Below are 19043 nucleotides of genomic sequence, written 5' to 3'. Positions count from 1 at the left end.
TGGCCATAACTCAATAATTTGTATTGTAATTATGACATATGTCACACAAATGTCTAATAAGATAAAATGATGATGTGCTGACATTTTGTAGGTCAATTTCACCGTGACATCGTAACACTGCTCAGACCGTTAACATCATAACTCAATGTGTCATGATCTTCTCGCATTGTAAAATATTGTCTAATTATGACTTCTTAAGAAAATCTGATATTGTTTTCAGAACTCTGAATACTTCATAAAATAATTAACAATGATATTTCTCCATCACTGAAGGGCTTTTTTTTTAGCTCCGCTCTGAGAAATGGGCAGAATCTCTCGTTCTGCTCTGAACTTAGCATCCCACTGCGGCGAACTGCCTTCGCACAATCTGCCATCTCATTTACAGCCATCAAACTAGAATATGCTTCCAACTAAGCTAAAAACAGGTACAGACCATCAGTGGTGTCAAAAAATGGATATTGAGTAACCATACATGTCAACATTAATTTCACCATGATCCAGGTTTTATGAATGTGTTGGTATGTTGATGTTGTTGTTTTTTTATCTGTTTGTATTGTCTATTGTAATGTAATAGTTTTTTATCATGTGGTAAGTGTTTTTTAGTGTGAGGTATTTGTCCAATTTGTACCTGCCCTCTAATAGCTAAATCTGGCATGAATCATCTCCTTCTTTTTTGAGATTGATGTTTTTATGCATGGTCCTTGTTTAAATAAAGACATGAAAAAAAAACAACAAAAAAAAAACAAAAAAACAAAAGGGGAGACATTTGGTCAGAAACTGAATTGTTGACACTGACTCTGAAACTGTGCTGATAGTATAGATATTCTGTGCTGCCAGTGTGTGTGTGTGTGTGTGTGTGTGTGTGTGTGTGTGTGTGTGTGTGTGTGTGTGAAGCATTCATGTAGACATGGATGTAAATTTCATGTGTAACTTGACTGGTACTCGGAGGTATTCAACTGCGTTGTGGTAATTCTAGTTTACATATATTATTAAAAAAAGTGCACAGTATGACTGGGAATGTGGTCTAAAGTCTTCACAAATATAATGCTAATACTTTCCATAGTTGTCGAGATGTTTCACACTGAGCCAAAAGCATCAACCTGCTAGTGGCACTAGAGAGATGGTCAGGGGGAAAGTCGTAAGGACACATGGTCTAGGAACCAATAAAGTCGAGATAAAACTTAAGCCAAACCATCTAGTAGATATCAGCTATTTCACTTAAAATGTGGAAATTTTGACATGCTGGTTGCATTAGATGAAAAAGTTGAAATGAGAAAGTCAGTAGGAATTATCCTCTGGTTTGTGCAAAAGGTAATAGCAATTAATCTAGTAGTTGTTGAGATATTTCAGTCTGGAGCAACAGACTGGACAGACTGACATCGAATCTTTGGAGAAGAGTGAAGACAAAACAGCACAGACAGAAATTTGTGATGTGAAATCACAAAAACTGGTCTGCCCTTGTCAGATAATAGTGAACAACTTTTTGGTCTGAGTTAAGACCAGAAAGGAGGTGGAGAAAATATGTTTGTAGACTTTAATCAGTATTAAAGCAAACATTGCTATGTGCTTATCAAATGTGTGGTGCAAGGTGTTTCCCGTAGCCTTTCTTTAAAATGTGTGTCTCTACAGAGGGATAAAAATGATATTGTTCCTCTATTTTAACAAAAACAAACGCACACACAAAAGCACATTTTTACAAAGAGTCAGAGTATTGTTTCAACAGAATAATGTCAGATGCCGGAGGCGGAGTGACAGTAGGTGAATTACACTTTGCAGCAGTTATATATGAATGGTTATAACGTTAACAGGGACAAGACATGTTTATGGATAGATAAATTTACATTTATTTAAAATTACTTTTTTAGGGAGACTTTCAGATACTGTTTAAGTTAAAAGCTCTGAGGTAAATTTGTGATAATGGGCTGTGTAAATAAAATTAACTTGACTTGATTTAATAGGTACACCCAGATAAAATTACCATTTCGTTCTAATCCAAATTAGTCGTAACCATAGACTCGCCTTAACTAATAAATCCAACCTTAATTAACATGTAACACTAAGGTTTCTGTTGAACCTGTTTCAGAAAGGTGCTGACTCATAGTCCAGCTGCTAGACAAGAATGGTGGCATTTTATGTTTCGGCAAACATTTGCAAAACACATTTTGCATGTTTCATAGATACCATATGAACATTTCAAGAGTGATGTAGTAGTCCACCTGCCAAGCTGCAGACCACTGTTGGAGACCAACACAAGTCATGGCTGTATTTCCAGCAGCTTTTTTGTCCAATTTAGGTGTTATATAGGGGAAAACCACAGCGTTTTCTGTTTTTGTTTTAGCCTCCTTTCATGGGTGCTTCATAGCGACCAATTGCTGTTTTTCCAGCATCTTTTTAGTCCCAAAACACGGGAGTTTTTTAGCGACCTAACGCTGTTTTTCTAGCAGGGATACTGCCATAAAAAGTGTTGCTTTTTAAGAGGGGATTGTGCCTTGAAACTGGGTATTTTAAAACAAAATATCATCTTTTTTTAATCATAACCAAGTAGTTTTGTGCTTAAACCTAACCAACCATTAACAACAACATTGTGGAGACATATATTTTCAATGTATTTACCTCATAAAAACATGTAAATGTAACTTCTCTGTGGTTTGCGTACAATGTCAACATTTTTTTCTGCTGATTGGATTGCGATTTAATTTTTGTTTGCCATTAAGGAGGCTGTGCTCATTCTGTGCCTGAACTCATTTACAGTATATATATATATTGGCCAGTTTTGTCTGAAAACATTCAGTAAAATATTTTAAAAATATGTACAGAAAAAACAGAACTAAAAAGTGCCTGGTTACGTCCTACGTCCCACTTGTTTCATGTCTGCTCAAGTGACTCAAACAGTAAGAAGAGCCTCCCTGTGGCTTGAGGTATAAAATGTAAGATCTTTAGACATTTATCAGAAGTGTTTGGAGCAGCTGATGCAATATACCTTTAGACTAAGTCGCCGCTAACCTGCAGATGTATCAAATTTATGCTGCAAACAAACAGGTTCAAACAGGTGCAATTTTTTCTCGATTGACTGATAATCAGGAGGAGACAGAGAGTAAATTATCTTGTTTTTCCAGTGAGCTGTCCCTTAGGTGTAACGAAAATCAGTGCGACCAAAGTCCTGGTAACCAGAACTAAATTCTCCCCACAGATTATTAATTTTCTACTAAATCATCTTGTAATGCCCCTTTTACATCAAGGCAATGCACAGAAAAACCACACCTTAAACTGTCTAATAGTTACCTTCATTATGGATTAATCTGCATCATTTTACAGCAGAAATTAACATGTTTACAGCTTGATATAAAATACAATTTTGGTTTCTGTAGCTAATTTCATTAAGCTCATTACATGGGTGGAGGATTTTTTTCAAACTGATCTGTTTGCATTTTATTAAAGCCCACTGTTAAGCATAATTAAGGGAAAGGGTGCTTTTACTTTTACTTGTGACAGGCTGTCAGCCAGCGTCCTCAAGCTCTCAGGATGATCCAGTACTCACTCGTCCAAAGCACCAGTCTCTTGCTTAAATATGGTCATTTCTGATTCCCAAAAACAAGATAGCAACAGCTAAAATGCTGAACTCATAGCAGGAGGCCACAAACCAATGGGTGACACCACGGTAGCTGAATTTGACACATCTTCCAAGACTTTTACAGAAAACAAAATATACATTTAATGTTTGGAGAAGACAAAAACCTGTGTCTAGCTTTATCTGTAGTGGCGTGAAGTCACTAGTGAGAGGGTGCCAAGGCTATGTGAAGTTTGACAATAGCCTAAATATGGATCCCAATGCAATCTTTGACACTGAAGAGGTTAAAAATGTATATTTATACACATATGAGAGACCAAAGCCTTATAATAAATGAGCCTGTGAGGTGTCCAAGAAACCAGAATTCAAAGAAAAAACAGCTATCAACAAAATAAATAGTTGTTTGAAAAGAACCAGCGCACGTGTAACTGTATATATTTTCCTCAGCACACAGATTACATTCTCGGCAAACACATTAGGAAGCCCATGTGTTGTGTCTGCCATTAGGACAGTTTCCACAAGGTTTACTGAGGTTTTGCATGGCTTAATTTGGGTGACAAGCAATAAGATTTATAATAGGCTAATTTGTAATTTATATTCTTAACTTTGGTGGATGTGAGCAATTTTCAGGTAACTTTTTACTAATTTCTTGATCATTTTTTGGCCATTTTCTGTTAAGTTGCTCATTGCCTTCTTCCTCTGTTTTTAAAAATACATTTGCTCAAGTTTCAAGTGGTTAAAAGTACAGAAGCTGTGACAGCAAATTGTACCTGAAGTATAACAAATAAACACCTCAGCACTTTAAAGCATAAACATGTAGGCTAAACGGCCTTTGCAAGATGTAGCTGGTCGAGATAAAACTGTCCAACTATACAGCCTGTAGGGTCATTTAGTAAAGGCCTAATTTATAGTCTCACTATATATTTTTAAAATCTACAATGTAGTATCTAAGTTATAGGCAAGCTGTCAAATAAAGTAGGAGTAAAAAGTAATGTTAACTGAAATGCATACTAATGTTAGTGGAGTTTAGTGTAAATTAACACAGAATGGACTCAAATTCAGTAAAAAACAAAACAAAACAAAAAAACACAATTATGTTAAATAACATAGGGCTTATGTTACTTTCATTCCCTCACTGTTGATGAGACTTATCTACTATATGAATGAACCTGACATTTGCTGTGTGTCAGCTTGAGGATGTCAGCAAACATAACAGGCTAAGCTGGAGAGCTAAGTTTAACTCAGGGTGTTTCAGCTGTAAATACAGGCTAAAGGTAGGCTGGATGTAAGCTGTGAAGGTTTTAACAAATCAGTAAATAACACTGAGTTACTTACCAGTGTGCTGCTGGTCTGCTGTCTGTGTGAATGAACATTTATTCATCGATGATTTCCTTTATATGATTCCCCCCACCCCTCTCTCTTCCCCCACCCCTCTCTCTTTCTCTCTCTGTCCCTCCCTCCCCCTCTCGCTCTCTGACTGTCTGTCTTTCCCTCTGTCTTATGATCTTTTAACTCCTTAAGCACTGTTCTTAACTTGTCCGAGGAGGGGTTGGCTGCAATCTGACTTTGCTTTATTTTATTTATTCATTTATTTATTTTCTACCCTACCTGACACTACAAATATATTTCCTTGAGCCATAATGAGTTGTTGTTGAAATCCTTGAGCCCAAGGTTTTGTTTTTTTTTACTATGAAATGGTAAGAGTAATCAATTTTAGACCTTATTAAGATTTTTTGAAAAGATGAACGTACATATTAACATCAGGGTAAAAAAAAAAAGTGAAGAAAAGAAAAGTTAAAGACAAAAACAAGCTTTAAAAAAGTGTTAAAATCTATGTATGTTTGATCAGATATTACATTATATTAGTCTTGTTACATTAGACCTATACAGCGATTGAAGCTGAAGCTTACTCTAGCTACTCTTTTACTCAGAAAATTTTACTTAACTTTATTTAAAAAAATAAATAAATAAATAAACAACAATGGAAGGACAAAGAAGATAAGCAATAACGATATTCTGCAACATTTCATTTCAAATTCTTGTCAAAGTCTATGTTATGCTTGGATTTAGGTTGTGTTTTTATCCTGACAGAAACATTCATCCCACATAATGTGTCCAGGGACCATCGGAAATGTTAAAATCCAGTGATAATTTCTGTTTTTACAGTTACGGTCTATGATAAATGATGTTATTTTGGCGATTTTTCAAGAAATCGTGCATTTAGATAAATACAAAGTACAGCCATTTAAGATTGTACGCCCCTCTCCTAAGCCAATAATAAATAAAAATTATAATAAAAAACAGAAGCGTATTGCTGCCACTCTAGAATAAAAAACACGGATCAGTTTCACAGTTTCATGCGTTAAAACATGCTAATTTCTACTGTATGTCGGGAGAAATAGACATTGAATATGGTGTTTTGATTATTTAATGACTCTATATCACATTTTACTGCAGTTTAAAAGTCTCTGTCACAAAGATGTATACGAAATACGCCCGTTTTACTTCAACTTCCCCTGTTCCCTTTCAAAACAAAAGCCCCCTGACAGCCACCTATGGACAGAATCCCATCTGTCCCAGATCTGTCCCTGTGCAGGACCTTGTACGACATAAATCATACATCCATGCATGAAACATGCTGCTGTTTGACGAGGCTGAAGTCTCGCTATTGTATATCCAGAACTATGGACCCTGTCATAGACTACAGGGTATTACTATCATCTAGTGGTCAAAATAATGCACTCTGCTCATCAAACTATTCTATATAATAATACAAAATAAATATGCCTAATAACATGATCATTTTTTCTACAGTGGCAGCAATACGCTTCAGTACAAGTCCCTCCTCAGTGCTTAAAAAAATATTTTTTGCACTACTTCCCCTCTCATAAATAACATTTCTATGTCACTGTTTCTTGTTATTGGAGTTTTTTTTATTGCCTATTTTCATTTTGATCAGTCTGAGATGCAGGGGCATGTCAAGGATTTGAGGACCTTTGGAAATTTTCAACAAACTCTGTTGTGATGCTTTTTTAAAATGCCCCCTGACATCTACTTTTTGAATGTTAAAAATATTAGTGGTTGTTAGTAATTACTACTGAGATGAAGGAGATTACTTTGTAACTGCTATCATTAAAATGAGAAACTTTAAGGTACTTGTGCTTGAGTATTTCCATTTTATGCTACTTTATACTCTTTTTAATACAATATTTATACTCCTCTATAGGCTTTCTCAGATGCAACTAGAAAATACATTTCCTGTGGAAAGTGCCTGTGAATGCTGAAAGCTCATGTTTTAATTAAAAAAAACAGCCCAATAGATTTAAATAACCTACTTGTAAAATGTGTTTGAAAGCAAAACAAGAAAAGTACTATCACTCCAGGTCCCAGGGGTAATAATAATTTGACTGAACAACTTTCAGTGGTATTGGAGTATTATTTGAACAGGAATATCTATGCTTTGACTCACAAATAGAGATGTGTAATTTGTGGTTCCAACGTTAAATTTTCTAAAATTTGGCTCCCCTTCCTAGAACATGTCAGGTCCATTCAGTTGAATATTGTCCCCATCGGTAGTGTGCCCCCAGACACTGTACCACCATCTTGAATCCTCTGGCCTGCTAACCCTGCTTTTCCAATCCTAGTGGTACATCTACATTGAGTAGGTCATTTTGTATTTGTGATTACGCATGCACTCATTAATATCTGCCTTTTTTTCCTTTTGTTTTTGTTTGTTTGTCTCTATGTTTGTTTTTGTTTTCTTATTTCCTGTTGCTGTTGTTGTCCTTGTAGTTATTATTTATGATTACCTTTTACGACTATACTACTTGTCCCCATGCATCTTTTCTATCACTGTCTCTACAAACAGCTTTGCTTTGCTGTATTATTTGTCTAGTTTTCCACCAATTTTATCTCTTGTGGACATGTATGGCCTTAAACATTGTGTTTTTGAAGTTTTGAATGAAAATTTCTTGAAAATCTCATAAATAAATCATATGTAAAAAAAAAAAAAAAGAGATGTGTAATTTGTGCACCATTGTTGCCTCAGCAAAATAATAATTTAATTTAATTTAATTTCTGTAAAAACTGCTTTAGTAGACTACATGCAGCATTGATCCTTCAGGATGATGTCGCTGCAGCTCAAAGTGCGCTTCACGTTTTTCACCCGGGGAGGCAGCAACGGCCGATAACGTGTGTGCGCATGCGCAGTGGCACTTCACACAACCGCAATAAGCAAACATGGCGGCGGCCGTCGACAGTGTTGTGAAAGTGTAAGTTTACCTTGATTTATTTTAAGAGTGAAACGAGCTATCATGTAGAGGTGAATGTATGACTGATTAAAAAACTTGTTACTGCAGGTTGCCGAAAATTGTAAACGCCGCACCCTCAATCCTCAGTACAATATTTGTCCCAAGAGAATAACGTTATCCTCTGAGCTAATGTTAGCTTGTTAGCTGTGGGCAAATATAAATGAGGCGAGCCCATCGCGGAGCTGTGTTTTAACCACAACTGACTCCTAACTTAGTCACTTAGAGTTGTGTTTAAGGTGGCGATACACACATTATATCCAAGCTGTTGCTATTGAGCCTCCTTGGGATTAAGGAAATAGTTAATTTAGCAGTAACCTGTCAGCTTGGCGGGTGCTTTGTTGTGACGAGAGGCTCGCTAACAATCAACCTTTTGTTCTGTCATCCCTCCATCGTTACTGTCGGTGTTAGGCATTGTAATGAAGTCAGGCTCGTTTGTGTGAGTGATGATGAGAAATGCAGAGGTAGAAGAGCCACAACAACAGTGTGTGAGCAGTCTGAAGAAACAATGCGACAAACTGGCTCGAGTGAAGCCGACAATTAATAAATACTGTGTTTGTGACAAAGGGCAATCCCTCGTGTACCATAGGGGTTATTCATTTTAATCACACCAAAAACGGTTGTTGAATAATTTTGATAATGTTTAGATAAAGAAAAGTGTTAAAAGTGAGCATTGTGAATTAGTGCAATATGCGAGCTATATAGCGGTAGTTTGTCTAGTGAAGCTAGTTGCGGTGATTGCACTGCTAATTTTGTAGTTTAGGCTCTTTATTTATGTTGTGCACAACAGTCACTGAGAAGCAGTCTTTTGCAAGAAAAATTTAAGTCTTTGGCCAAATATGTGTAGAAAAAAGGAAAATATCATGCAAGGTAAAAAATGAGAATCTAGAGAAAGAAAAATGTAACAAAGTACTATAAATTAGACAGTTATTGCAAATTAATGATAACAATGATAGCTGAGGTATAAATGATAGATATAAATGTATATAGAGATGCATAAGGGATGTAACCATTCTCAAAATTCACAGTTCAGTTCAATATAATACAGTGGTGTCACGGTTCAGTGCATTTTCAGTACAAGAAAAAAGTAAAAATGCCAGAGAAAAATTACATTTTGTAAATTTTCTCTTTTTCTGTCCATTTAAGTAATTTTTTTATTAAAACTAAAATATACACAGAGATGCAATCAGTTATTGAAAAAAGTTAATAAAAGTAGGCTACACTAAAGGTATAGTGGGGAGCAGGGTCTACAAAAGCCAATTTGTGTGATCACGTTAAAATCATTGTGACACATAACCCCTCAAGAAAATGTGTTTTAATGGTAAAAATGTCTTTGTTGTGAATCTGTCCCCTTTATCCTCACTTACTCAAGGTCTGAGTAATTTGACTTTTCTGTTTCCATCTCTCACATTTTAGGCTGGGAGAGCAGTATTACAGAGATGCCATGGAGCAGTGTCATAGTTACAATGCTCGATTGTGCGCTGAGCGCAGCATCCTCATGCCTTTCCTGGACTCTCAGACTGGTGTAGCTCAGTCCAACTGTTACATCTGGATGGAGAAGAGACACCGGAGTGCAGGTAAACGAACTAGTGTGGAATGACAATTCAGTATTATCATTAAGCGATGTGCAGTTTAGTGATATGATAATAAATCATGTTATTATATTACAAATACTCTTTTAGCGTGATATCTATCCTAAAAACACACCTAACAAGATGCAAAAAGTTCAATTTTTTATTTCAATTTTATTTATAAAGCCCATTATCACACATCACAATTTGCCTCAGTGGGCTTTACAGCATACAACATCTGTCTATCATCTAGTAATAAGTACCAAAGATATCACCCAAACTTACTTCACCTGTTGGTTCTTCTGCATGTACTGCTCTGTGTCTCATCAGGTGTAGCACCGGGGCAGCTGTACACCTACCCAGCTCGCCGCTGGAGGAAGAAACGTCGTTCTCATCCCCCGGAGGACCCCCGCTTGGCTTTCCCCCCTCTCAAAGCAGGTATCAACTCTGAAGGAAAAACTTGTCCCTCATCACAAAAACAGACAAGTTGGCCTCAGTAATCTTAGTTTAACTTTATCAGTAAAATATTATAAATATATGAACTAAATATCTTTTCACATTTAATGGCGGCAACTAGGAGGCCTTGCTCTTTTTATTAATTTGGGTTTGTTTGTGTGTCCATCTGTTTCTGTGTAAATGTCATGTCAATGCATGCGTTACCATTGTGATTGGTGTGTATAGCAGATTTGGAGCTGGGTCTGAAGCGTGATGCGTTGGGAGCGGTGGACGGCAGCAGTCTTGAAGCCCTGCTGAAGGGGGAGCCCCTTGACAGGAGGAGCGGCGTGTCGGACCTCCGCGGCCCTGAAGATGAGTCAGCAACTGTGGAGCCTCCTGCCACCTCGACGACCACTCACACATCCTCTGGGCGTGTCCGCAAGGTGTGACTCAAAGCTGGCTAAACACTCTTGTTTTCGGCCCAATGCAACTGATATCTATAGCTTTACATTACAACTAATGATGTGAAAAAGAGTTGAACGCTAAATCCCAGCAAGCAACTGATCTTGACAGATTAACTCAAACTTCCAGTCGGTCTTAAAGGATTTCATGTGAGGGCGCAGGTCTTTCTTGTTTGATGATATAGTTACTAGAGCACAGGGAGCAGAGCGGCGCTGGATTTAGGTTGTATTACAATTGTCTGATTTAGAAGGTTAATGTTGTCATTTCATTTCATTTATCTGTTAAATGATTTTAGCTTTCAGCTTGAACTCACCTTAGTTCTTCAAGACAGTCATAGTCTGTGGTTCCCACGTAGACAGATTTTTCTCCCAATCTTTTCTGCATCTTATCTTATGAGAAACTCTCTGCTTTTGCTTAATGTTTTTGATAAATAGTGAACAGGATGTTACGATTACACCTTACCGCAGTTTCAGCCAATACCTTTGCATTCTTCGCGACCTTGCAATTTTGTTGACTCACAGCAACTTAACCGTAAATTTGACTATTTAAAATTGATAAAATCTCATTTTATATCAGAGCTGTGCACAGCATAGCATGTTTATATGCTCAGACCCTCCCTACTCCTCTCTCTTACTCTCACTCTGTTGATCATGAGATAACTGGTGGGAGGTGAGCTCTGTGCCTGGGATAGAGTCAGACACACAGTGACAGGGCTAACTGTTAGCATAACACGGCTAACATTACCCAACTGTTTAACAGGTTTTAACGACAGAGTGGGGCTGTTTCTTTGTGAGATTGTTGGGATTGTCTAACAGCTAGGTGTTGAATGTTAGCCGCCGCTGCTGCGTTAGTTTAGAGAGCAGGAGAGCAGCTCACAAAGACGGTCCCCCAGCGCTGCTTCGAATGGTAGCCCTCACCACCACCTTCACAAATAAATTAGCATTCTGTGGGAAACTGAATGTTCATAAAAGACTCAGCTTCAGAGACAGCGTTGCAACCATAGACATAGAATTTCTATGACTGCAACTATATTTTAAATTTCTATTTGACCCCACAGTTTCATTGCGAAAATGCGTATAAATATTGCAACATGCATCACAGTTTATTTAGAAAAGCTGCTTTGAAATCGGGCATTTCAGGCTGCAACAATCCACAAAACAACCTGCGAAAAATGACCTGGTTTTCTTTCTAAGAATCAAATTGTAAATGTTAGAAGAAAAGTAAGGGATAAGTTCATACATTCAGTAAAGTTAGACCTAATCCAGACCCTCTCACTGCAGAGGGTCCTCGACCATGATGACTACTTGGACGACCTGGACGATGAGGACTTTGAGGACGAGACCCCCAAGAGACGAGGCAAGAGCAAGTCCAAGGTGAGTGCTGCATCCTTCTCTGCTGTCAGTTCCCTATGGGACATTCAGTAGTGTACTATGTGTCAACTGTTAAATGGTTTCTGTAGGGCCGCAGTGACAAGAATGGCAAGAAAAAACAGGAGGCTGCAGCTGCAGCGCTTGAGGAGAGGGACAAACCTTACGCCTGCGACAGTGAGTAGAAGCTTCCTTTGCAACGTCCATTTGCGTGTCATGCATGTTAGCAAGAGAGGCTTTTGCTTTTTCTGCTGAAAGACAGAAACAAGTCTTCTGCCATGCATGGCGTGATCTGAAAAACCCCATCTGGAACTTAAGTTTGGCAGCATAGAAATTTGAAAAGTTGCCCGTCCAAATGCGTTTTTTTTTTCTTTTTCTTTTTTTTTCTGAGATGCCGCTCCGTGTGCTCTGTAACTTCCTGTTGGCCACAGCTCACTGTGCAAATGCTCACCTCCGCTGTATGAGTTTGCTGCTGGTGCGTCAGCCAAATATTAACCATGTGAAAATAAGTTAAAAACTAATAAAATGAAGCCGGTTGTGGGTTGATGAACAGTGAAGTTTTGTGGTTCCACCTTGGGCCTTTTTGGATGATGGTATTAGCCGCCATCACTATAACACTTTTGTATGACCGTGTGTGTGTGTGTCAGTCTGTGGGAAGCGCTACAAGAACCGTCCTGGCCTGAGCTACCACTATACACACTCTCACCTGGCCGAGGAGGAGGGCGAGGACCGCGAGGAGATCGAGGCACCACCCACTCCTCGCCAGCCTGAGGAGCAGAAGAGTGAGTCACTCTCTAGTGCTGAGAGAGAGACAGAGAGAGAGGGGAGGGAGGTTTGGTTGCATGCCATGTAGCATGTGTGTGTTTGTACAAGGGGAGTCTCTCTCTCATTCTTCTTTTTTCTTTTTTTTTTTTTGGTTGTTCCGCTCTTTTCATTTTTTGATTCTCATGATTTTGAATCCCAAATTTGGGATCAAACTCAGTGTTCCTGACTGCAACATGATTGCACAGTTGGGATTCCTGGCATTTTTTAAACATATCATCCATCTTTTTTTTTTTTCCCCCAAACATATCCATCGCATTGCATTTTTTCTTTTGTGCACGCGACACCGTGTTAGCAAGACCATTCAACAAGTGCGTTCTGTCAGTTGTCACTCATTCATTAGTTTGGATCATGAGTCACATGCATCATCAGCCAGTTATTGAGATAAAAAGTTGGTGTTGGCTGATGCGGCATTAACAGGTTTGTAAAAATGCTTGAAGTTTAAAACATTTGATTTCTAAAGTGTATTTTACTGCAGTTAGATTAACATGTTAACACATCCTCCTTGATAACTTGGTTTAAAGTGACAGTTTTAATGCAAACTGAATGTTTTCTTCACTCATGCTTTCACTCAGCAACTAAGAAGGGTCCCAATGGGCTGGCGATGCCCAACGATTACTGTGACTTCTGTCTGGGAGACTCAACTTTAAACCAGAAGACTGGCCAATCAGAAGAGCTGGTGTCCTGCTCAGATTGTGGACGCTCAGGTGTGTCCTTGTGGTGTCACTTTCATTACTAGTTCACTGTTCCTACCCCTTAGTTACTGTTGCTATGCCACCTGTTCTCGCATGACACATAGAGCTGTTTTCATGGTTATTTTTATCTGACTTGACAACATTTCTCATGCGTCCTCTCCTTCCTTCAGGCCACCCAACATGCCTGCAGTTCACACCAGTGATGATGGCTGCAGTGAAGACATACCGCTGGCAGTGCATTGAGTGCAAGTGCTGCAACGTTTGTGGCACCTCAGAGAATGACGTAAGCCCCTTTTTTGTATTGTGACTGACTATATACTGACTAAACCCTATGGACCTTGTCCTTGCTAATCTGTTGTTAGTGCAACACCTTTGATCCCCTTTTTACTTCCTGTCAGCAACCAAGGAAACTAAAAGAGGGAAGTCAGTGACAGCATTCAATTTTGGCACTGGTGGAAGACTTTGATGCCAGTTCTGTTGTAGTTAATGTGAGCACAGCAAATCACACTATAGCGTGCCCCAGGGATGACGTTTTTCTGTAGGCCGCGGAAGTTGGCTTCGGCCCAGTTCCCCTGTCAAAAAGCCCATGGGATTTTTCCAGTGGATTTTGGGTCGTTGCAGAAAATGAGGTCTGTGGCAGACAAGTGTTTATGATACTTGCGTGTTTTGGTTTACAACATAGTCTTCACAAATGAACGCCGCTTTGGGGATTTTGAAGTGAAATGCAACCTCCAGAAATGAAAAACTAAGGTTGGCCTATAAATAAACTACACTACAGTCTCATGAGTTAACTTTGCCACCATAACAAGGCTATAAAACTGTGCTTGTTGTGTAGTCTCATTTAGCCACTTTTTAGCAATCGCTTTTTTAAAGACAAATAAAAGCCTCAAAGTTCTTGATTGGGGTATTTACTGATGTATTTTATGTTGTTGTACAAAATGTGAATGTTATCCACAGACCTTATTTCAGGCATGTGACCAAAAACCCATTCAAAAACCCATTGACTGTGAGACGAGGGAACCGGAGGTGCTGAAATGCTAACTAATTTCCGTGTTTTAGGAGTTATTCCCGGTACCATCTTTAAACCATCATAGCTTTCTTGTTTCACCTCTAAGTGAAAAATCTTTCCATAAAACCGATTTGAAAAAAATCAGATTCATTGATGCTGATTGATGTTTTTAAAATACACAGCCTTAGTGTGGACTGAGGGCTGAAATGGAGAAAGAAAGGTGCTTGTTCTAAATTTGTTGGGCATGTATTTTGTGGACATTTAATCAATTGTCTTGCCCTGTTTATGTGTTTAGTTATCCACAGTTGCCGATGTAGCCATATGCCTCCTGAACAGATAAGTCTGTTGTTTTTACAGCAGCTGATGAAACCAAATGAAAGATAGTTTCACCTTGCCATCATCCATCCAAAATATGCCCCCATTATGTCACACAAATGCAAATACCATCAAAGAATGTGACCGTCAAACACATAGCAAAGATGGCAACAAGATGACAGCAACTGAGCTGCCAACACAAAAACATCTGCCTTTGACAAATTGTATATTTTAATGATTGCACTTGACTGCTGTAACAGGATTTCACTCTCCTACTCCATGTACAGCCTCCACAAGGAATGTATTTAATTTATGTGTCGTAAGTGAAAACGAATTGTGTATATTTTAGAATAAAATGATGTCTTAAATTATAATTTTAATAGTCACAAACACTGCAGCTATTGGTTCAAAGTTGTCATCTTGAACTCAAGTTAGTAGTAATGCTTTATTTGGTTAAAAGTATTGAAGTGTTCGGTGAGACTTCCGCGTAAATAAAATGTATATGTCGCAGAGCCGTGTCTTTGCTCGTCTTCTTGTCTAATCATAGACTGAACATGATGTTGTGTTTCTGTAGGACCAGCTGCTGTTTTGTGATGACTGTGACCGAGGCTACCACATGTACTGTCTAAGTCCCCCCATGACTGAACCACCAGAGGGTAAGTGAACGCCGAACTCTTTACTGCAGAAGTTAACAGACTCGAAGGTCATATGCGTGTTGTTTTACAACCCTGATATCATCACCTTGTACTGGTAAAGGTTCACTTATGTGGTACCTGCAACCCATCTGGTCTGATTTGTTCTTGAATCCTTTAATCAATGGAAAAGTTAAGAGACTCGGTGGACACACACTTGTTGTTTTACATTACTGATGTCTTATCTTTTTACTGGGTTGAAGGCCGATACCATAATGCAACCTTTCACCCTGTATATCCAGGGTGACCTTTATGGCACCCGCAGCCCATCTGCTCTGATCTCAGGGCTTTAAGTCCTCCGGTTCTGTGCCGCAGTTATTGTTCAGGGCCGTTGCATTTTCAAAAATAAGATAATGATAGGCACTGATAATAATGTGTGTATGGAAAATATTCTTCTGCTGTATATGTATGTAAACAGCTGTAAGGAACCCTCTATTTTTTTTTTATCACTGGGCCGAAAACAGTCATGGCCGGAGGCTTTGTTTTCAGGTTGTCTGTCCATCCGTCAGGTCAGACACTGTGAATTATTCTGTGTTTGTCTATAAAAGCAGAAATACAGAGGAATTTTATACCTGTTATGCACACACCAATATTTAATTTTTTACAAGTCATTGCAATATTGAATAATCTTATCATACAGTGCAGATAATCCTAAGATCATGCAGGGCTAACTTCTTCTCTTATCCATTAATCTTTTTTTTTTAAACAGTTCTCAGAAATCTTCACGGGGTTTTGCACCCTTTTCCTTGCTTTGAAAACTCCTACTGTACATCATGTCAAAATAGTCATTTTATTGCACACAGATTAGCATATTTTCACATCTAACTGCGTGAATTAAATTGCTTTTTTAACCAAACCAGAGCTGGTTATTGTTGGAACAGTGAAAAGAAAAAACAGTTTTGTTTTGTTTCTCTCAACTTTGAATAAAGTGTGTTTTAAAATGATAAAAATACAGTTTAATTGAGTGGAGTCTGCTGGGTTTGGCAATAGCAATTTCTGAGCTGTTTCTGGTTAAACAAAAAGGATCTAACTCTTTAACGAAAAAGTTTTTCTCTGTAGGCATCCTTTCCATGTTTTTGTCATGCACTTATTAAAACAACCTGAGCCTGTCGGTGGCTAACACAAGCACTTTTAGTGGATTTAATTGAAGGTTCACAAATGGCCCTTGTGGTTATATTGCAGCCTGTTTTGCTGCTGCCTGCTGCAGTGTTCCTGCTCAATACTTTACCAAATAAAAAAATTGTCTCCATTAATCATTTAAATACACAAATAAGGTGAATTATAAGGTCACGGTCAATTATAAAATCATTATCCAAAGAATCAATATAGAATCAGATTGTTATGAAACTTGTGATCTACACCCCTGGAGTTTGCGTTGTTTCTCACTGTGTGTATGATTTGTACAGGGAGCTGGAGCTGCCACCTGTGCCTGGCTCTGCTGAAAGATAAAGCGTCCATATACCAGCAGAACCAGAGCTCCGCCCCTGAGTGACAACATAGCAACAAGTCCTGCCCCCTCAGTAAAGGAACCCCGTCCCCGTGGAAATGTCAGACCTCCTCTCAGTCCGGAGCTCCAGGCTCTGTCCAGATGTAGCTGAGCCAGATCGCAGATCAGCTTTAGAAGTCTTAATATCAACAGCGTCAGTGGGGGGATCAGTCAACACGGGGATCAAACTATCACTACCAACCTGCCTGCAAAGCCCCCGCGGCCTGCCGTCACACACATGCATATTGTGCGTACATACAATATAGACACACACACACTCTCTCCTGGACTGTTACACACACTAGATACAGAGACAGAGAGCATGCAGTAACCACAGTAACTGCTGTCTCCATGGAAGATCCCAGGAGCAAACGGATTAGCATTACAGCTAATTATCTGCACCCTTTCACGCTCGAAGACCGTGTGGACTGTCGAGACAACACAGTTTTTTTTCTGCCAAATAATCTATTTTTCACTCCCTGAATGTGGGAGAAAGAAAAAAAATCACCACATACATGGTGGAGGAATATTATTATTATTATTATTATTATTATTATAGTTATTACTGTTATTGTTCTGGTTACTAGTGGACTTTTGTAGTGGCATTTGTCTGTGTACTTTTGTCTAATCCATCAAGTCTTTTCAAAAGGTTTCCCCAAGGGGAGCCATTCAGTGCCAAGGTCCAACATCATATGAAATACACACAGCCCATGGAGCTTATCATCATCACTTCAGCCATCTTTGTTTCATTTTAAACCAGTGGGACAAAAATGGTATAAAACAAAAGTCTTAATTTTTTGTCAACAAAAAACTTTGGCTTTGACTCGTTAAGCTGTTAGCACAAAATCTTTGGCCTTGCTACTTTAGGACTGCACCAAAATCAACTTTTCATCTGATTCTGTTACTAGAACGATCAGTTACTTGAACCACACGCGAAACAACGGAGCATAGACTCTTTAAGTTCTCATGAGACAAAAACATTTAGTACAGCGTCGGTCTTCATATATTAGTTCTCCATCAGCTAACGTTCTCTTATTTTGAAAACCGGTCATCAAAAGTGGGATAATGCTGTTCTCATTGTTGGAAACTGACTAATACATGTAACTACTTATCATAAAGGTGCATCCTTTTGTCTGAGATGTTTTGTGCTAGCTTTTTAGAAACGCCCTTCACAGGTAATTTTTAAACAGCTGCTGTCAAATCGATGACACACAGAATCGTTCACGAACTGTAGCTGCTTTTATCATTTGTCACACAGACGCAGATTTGCATGCAGATTGCACCTGTATGAATGCACACACACTCACACCACAAGTGTTTGTCTTTTTGTTGTATTTTTTCTTTTTTACATTTTATATTACCTGATATTCCATTGGTACTGGGAAGTTTTTTCTAGTAGAATTTTGTAAAGTCTATGGTATAGCAAACACGTCAAGTATATAGCTCCTAATGCATTCTATGTACTGTATTGACTTTTTCTATTTTTGTTATGACTGTGACATGTTTGAATTTATTTGATTATTCTGATATGTCAAAACCTCCATTATGAGTATTTGTAAAATGATGTACTTTGTTGTACTATTTTTATTTTTACATTTCTTTGGTATCAAAGCCAATTTAGCCTGACTGAAATAAAAATCACTTTGAATTAACTGTCCATTGATTTGTTTTAAATACTTAATTTCCTGCTAGAATTGCACAATGAAGTTGATATATGTTTTGATCATCTGATTGTTGAGTGTGCTGTTCATGTCTTTGTGGTTTCAATCCTGTGTTGCTGCTGTGGCAGACTCTTTGTTTGTCTGTCCATGTCTGTTTACGTGGGAAAACAAAAAAAAAGCACCAAAGAAATGAAGGAGCTACTAATAATAACCCCAAACAAAATCTGAAAATCACTATAAAATCTTTGAAAAAACATCTTAACATGTTTGTGTGTAATGACAGTACATGATGTGCAAACAAAATTTGTGATCGATGATGTGTGTATTTGTGTGAATTTCAATTTCAGCACTTGGCCAGCTCCCTTTCCTCAGCCTGCTGAAGATTGTGGAGCTGTCCCTGGTGCTGAAAAGCTGTAGGTAACAGCCTCTCAGCTCCTGTGAATCTGGACGACTGTACAGTTGTCTGTAAAAACATGCTAAATCAGTACTCCATTACCTGCACCACTTAGCAACAACACTGGTGTTTTTCATCCCATTAATTAAATTTATGAATGTCATTAAAAAGTTATAGAAAGCTTTGTCATAGAAAAGTAAAAAGAAAAAGTAATACCATAGCATGCCACCACGTATCTGTTCTTTGGCCTTCGCGACCG

At 38.3% G+C, this 19043-nt stretch overlaps 1 protein-coding gene across 3 annotated transcripts; it reads left to right on the top strand.

Annotated features, from left to right (window-relative positions):
- Positions 1 to 7780: 7780 nt before the first annotated feature.
- dpf2l (D4, zinc and double PHD fingers family 2, like) lies at positions 7781 to 18381 on the top strand. 3 transcript variants are annotated; one of them, XM_042493509.1, is made up of 11 exons: positions 7781 to 7839; positions 9292 to 9452; positions 9777 to 9884; positions 10131 to 10324; positions 11624 to 11716; positions 11803 to 11887; positions 12358 to 12492; positions 13108 to 13239; positions 13398 to 13510; positions 15126 to 15207; positions 16650 to 18381. In XM_042493509.1, the coding sequence occupies exons 1-11, from the start codon at positions 7808 to 7810 to the stop codon at positions 16733 to 16735; spliced, it is 1221 nt and encodes a 406-aa protein (XP_042349443.1). In that variant the 5' UTR covers positions 7781 to 7807; the 3' UTR covers positions 16736 to 18381. The 3 variants fall into 3 exon arrangements, with proteins under 3 accessions (XP_042349443.1, XP_042349441.1, XP_042349444.1); XM_042493507.1 differs by having other exon boundaries at positions 10128 to 10324; XM_042493510.1 differs by lacking the exon at positions 12358 to 12492 and having other exon boundaries at positions 10128 to 10324.
- The last annotated feature ends 662 nt before the right edge of the window (positions 18382 to 19043 follow it).

Source organism: Plectropomus leopardus, chromosome 9 (assembly GCF_008729295.1).
Source record: "Plectropomus leopardus isolate mb chromosome 9, YSFRI_Pleo_2.0, whole genome shotgun sequence".
NCBI classification, from domain to species: domain Eukaryota; kingdom Metazoa; phylum Chordata; class Actinopteri; order Perciformes; family Serranidae; genus Plectropomus; species Plectropomus leopardus.
Note: the sequence above shows the minus strand (reverse complement) of the source record. Positions and strands in the feature narration are given on the sequence as shown.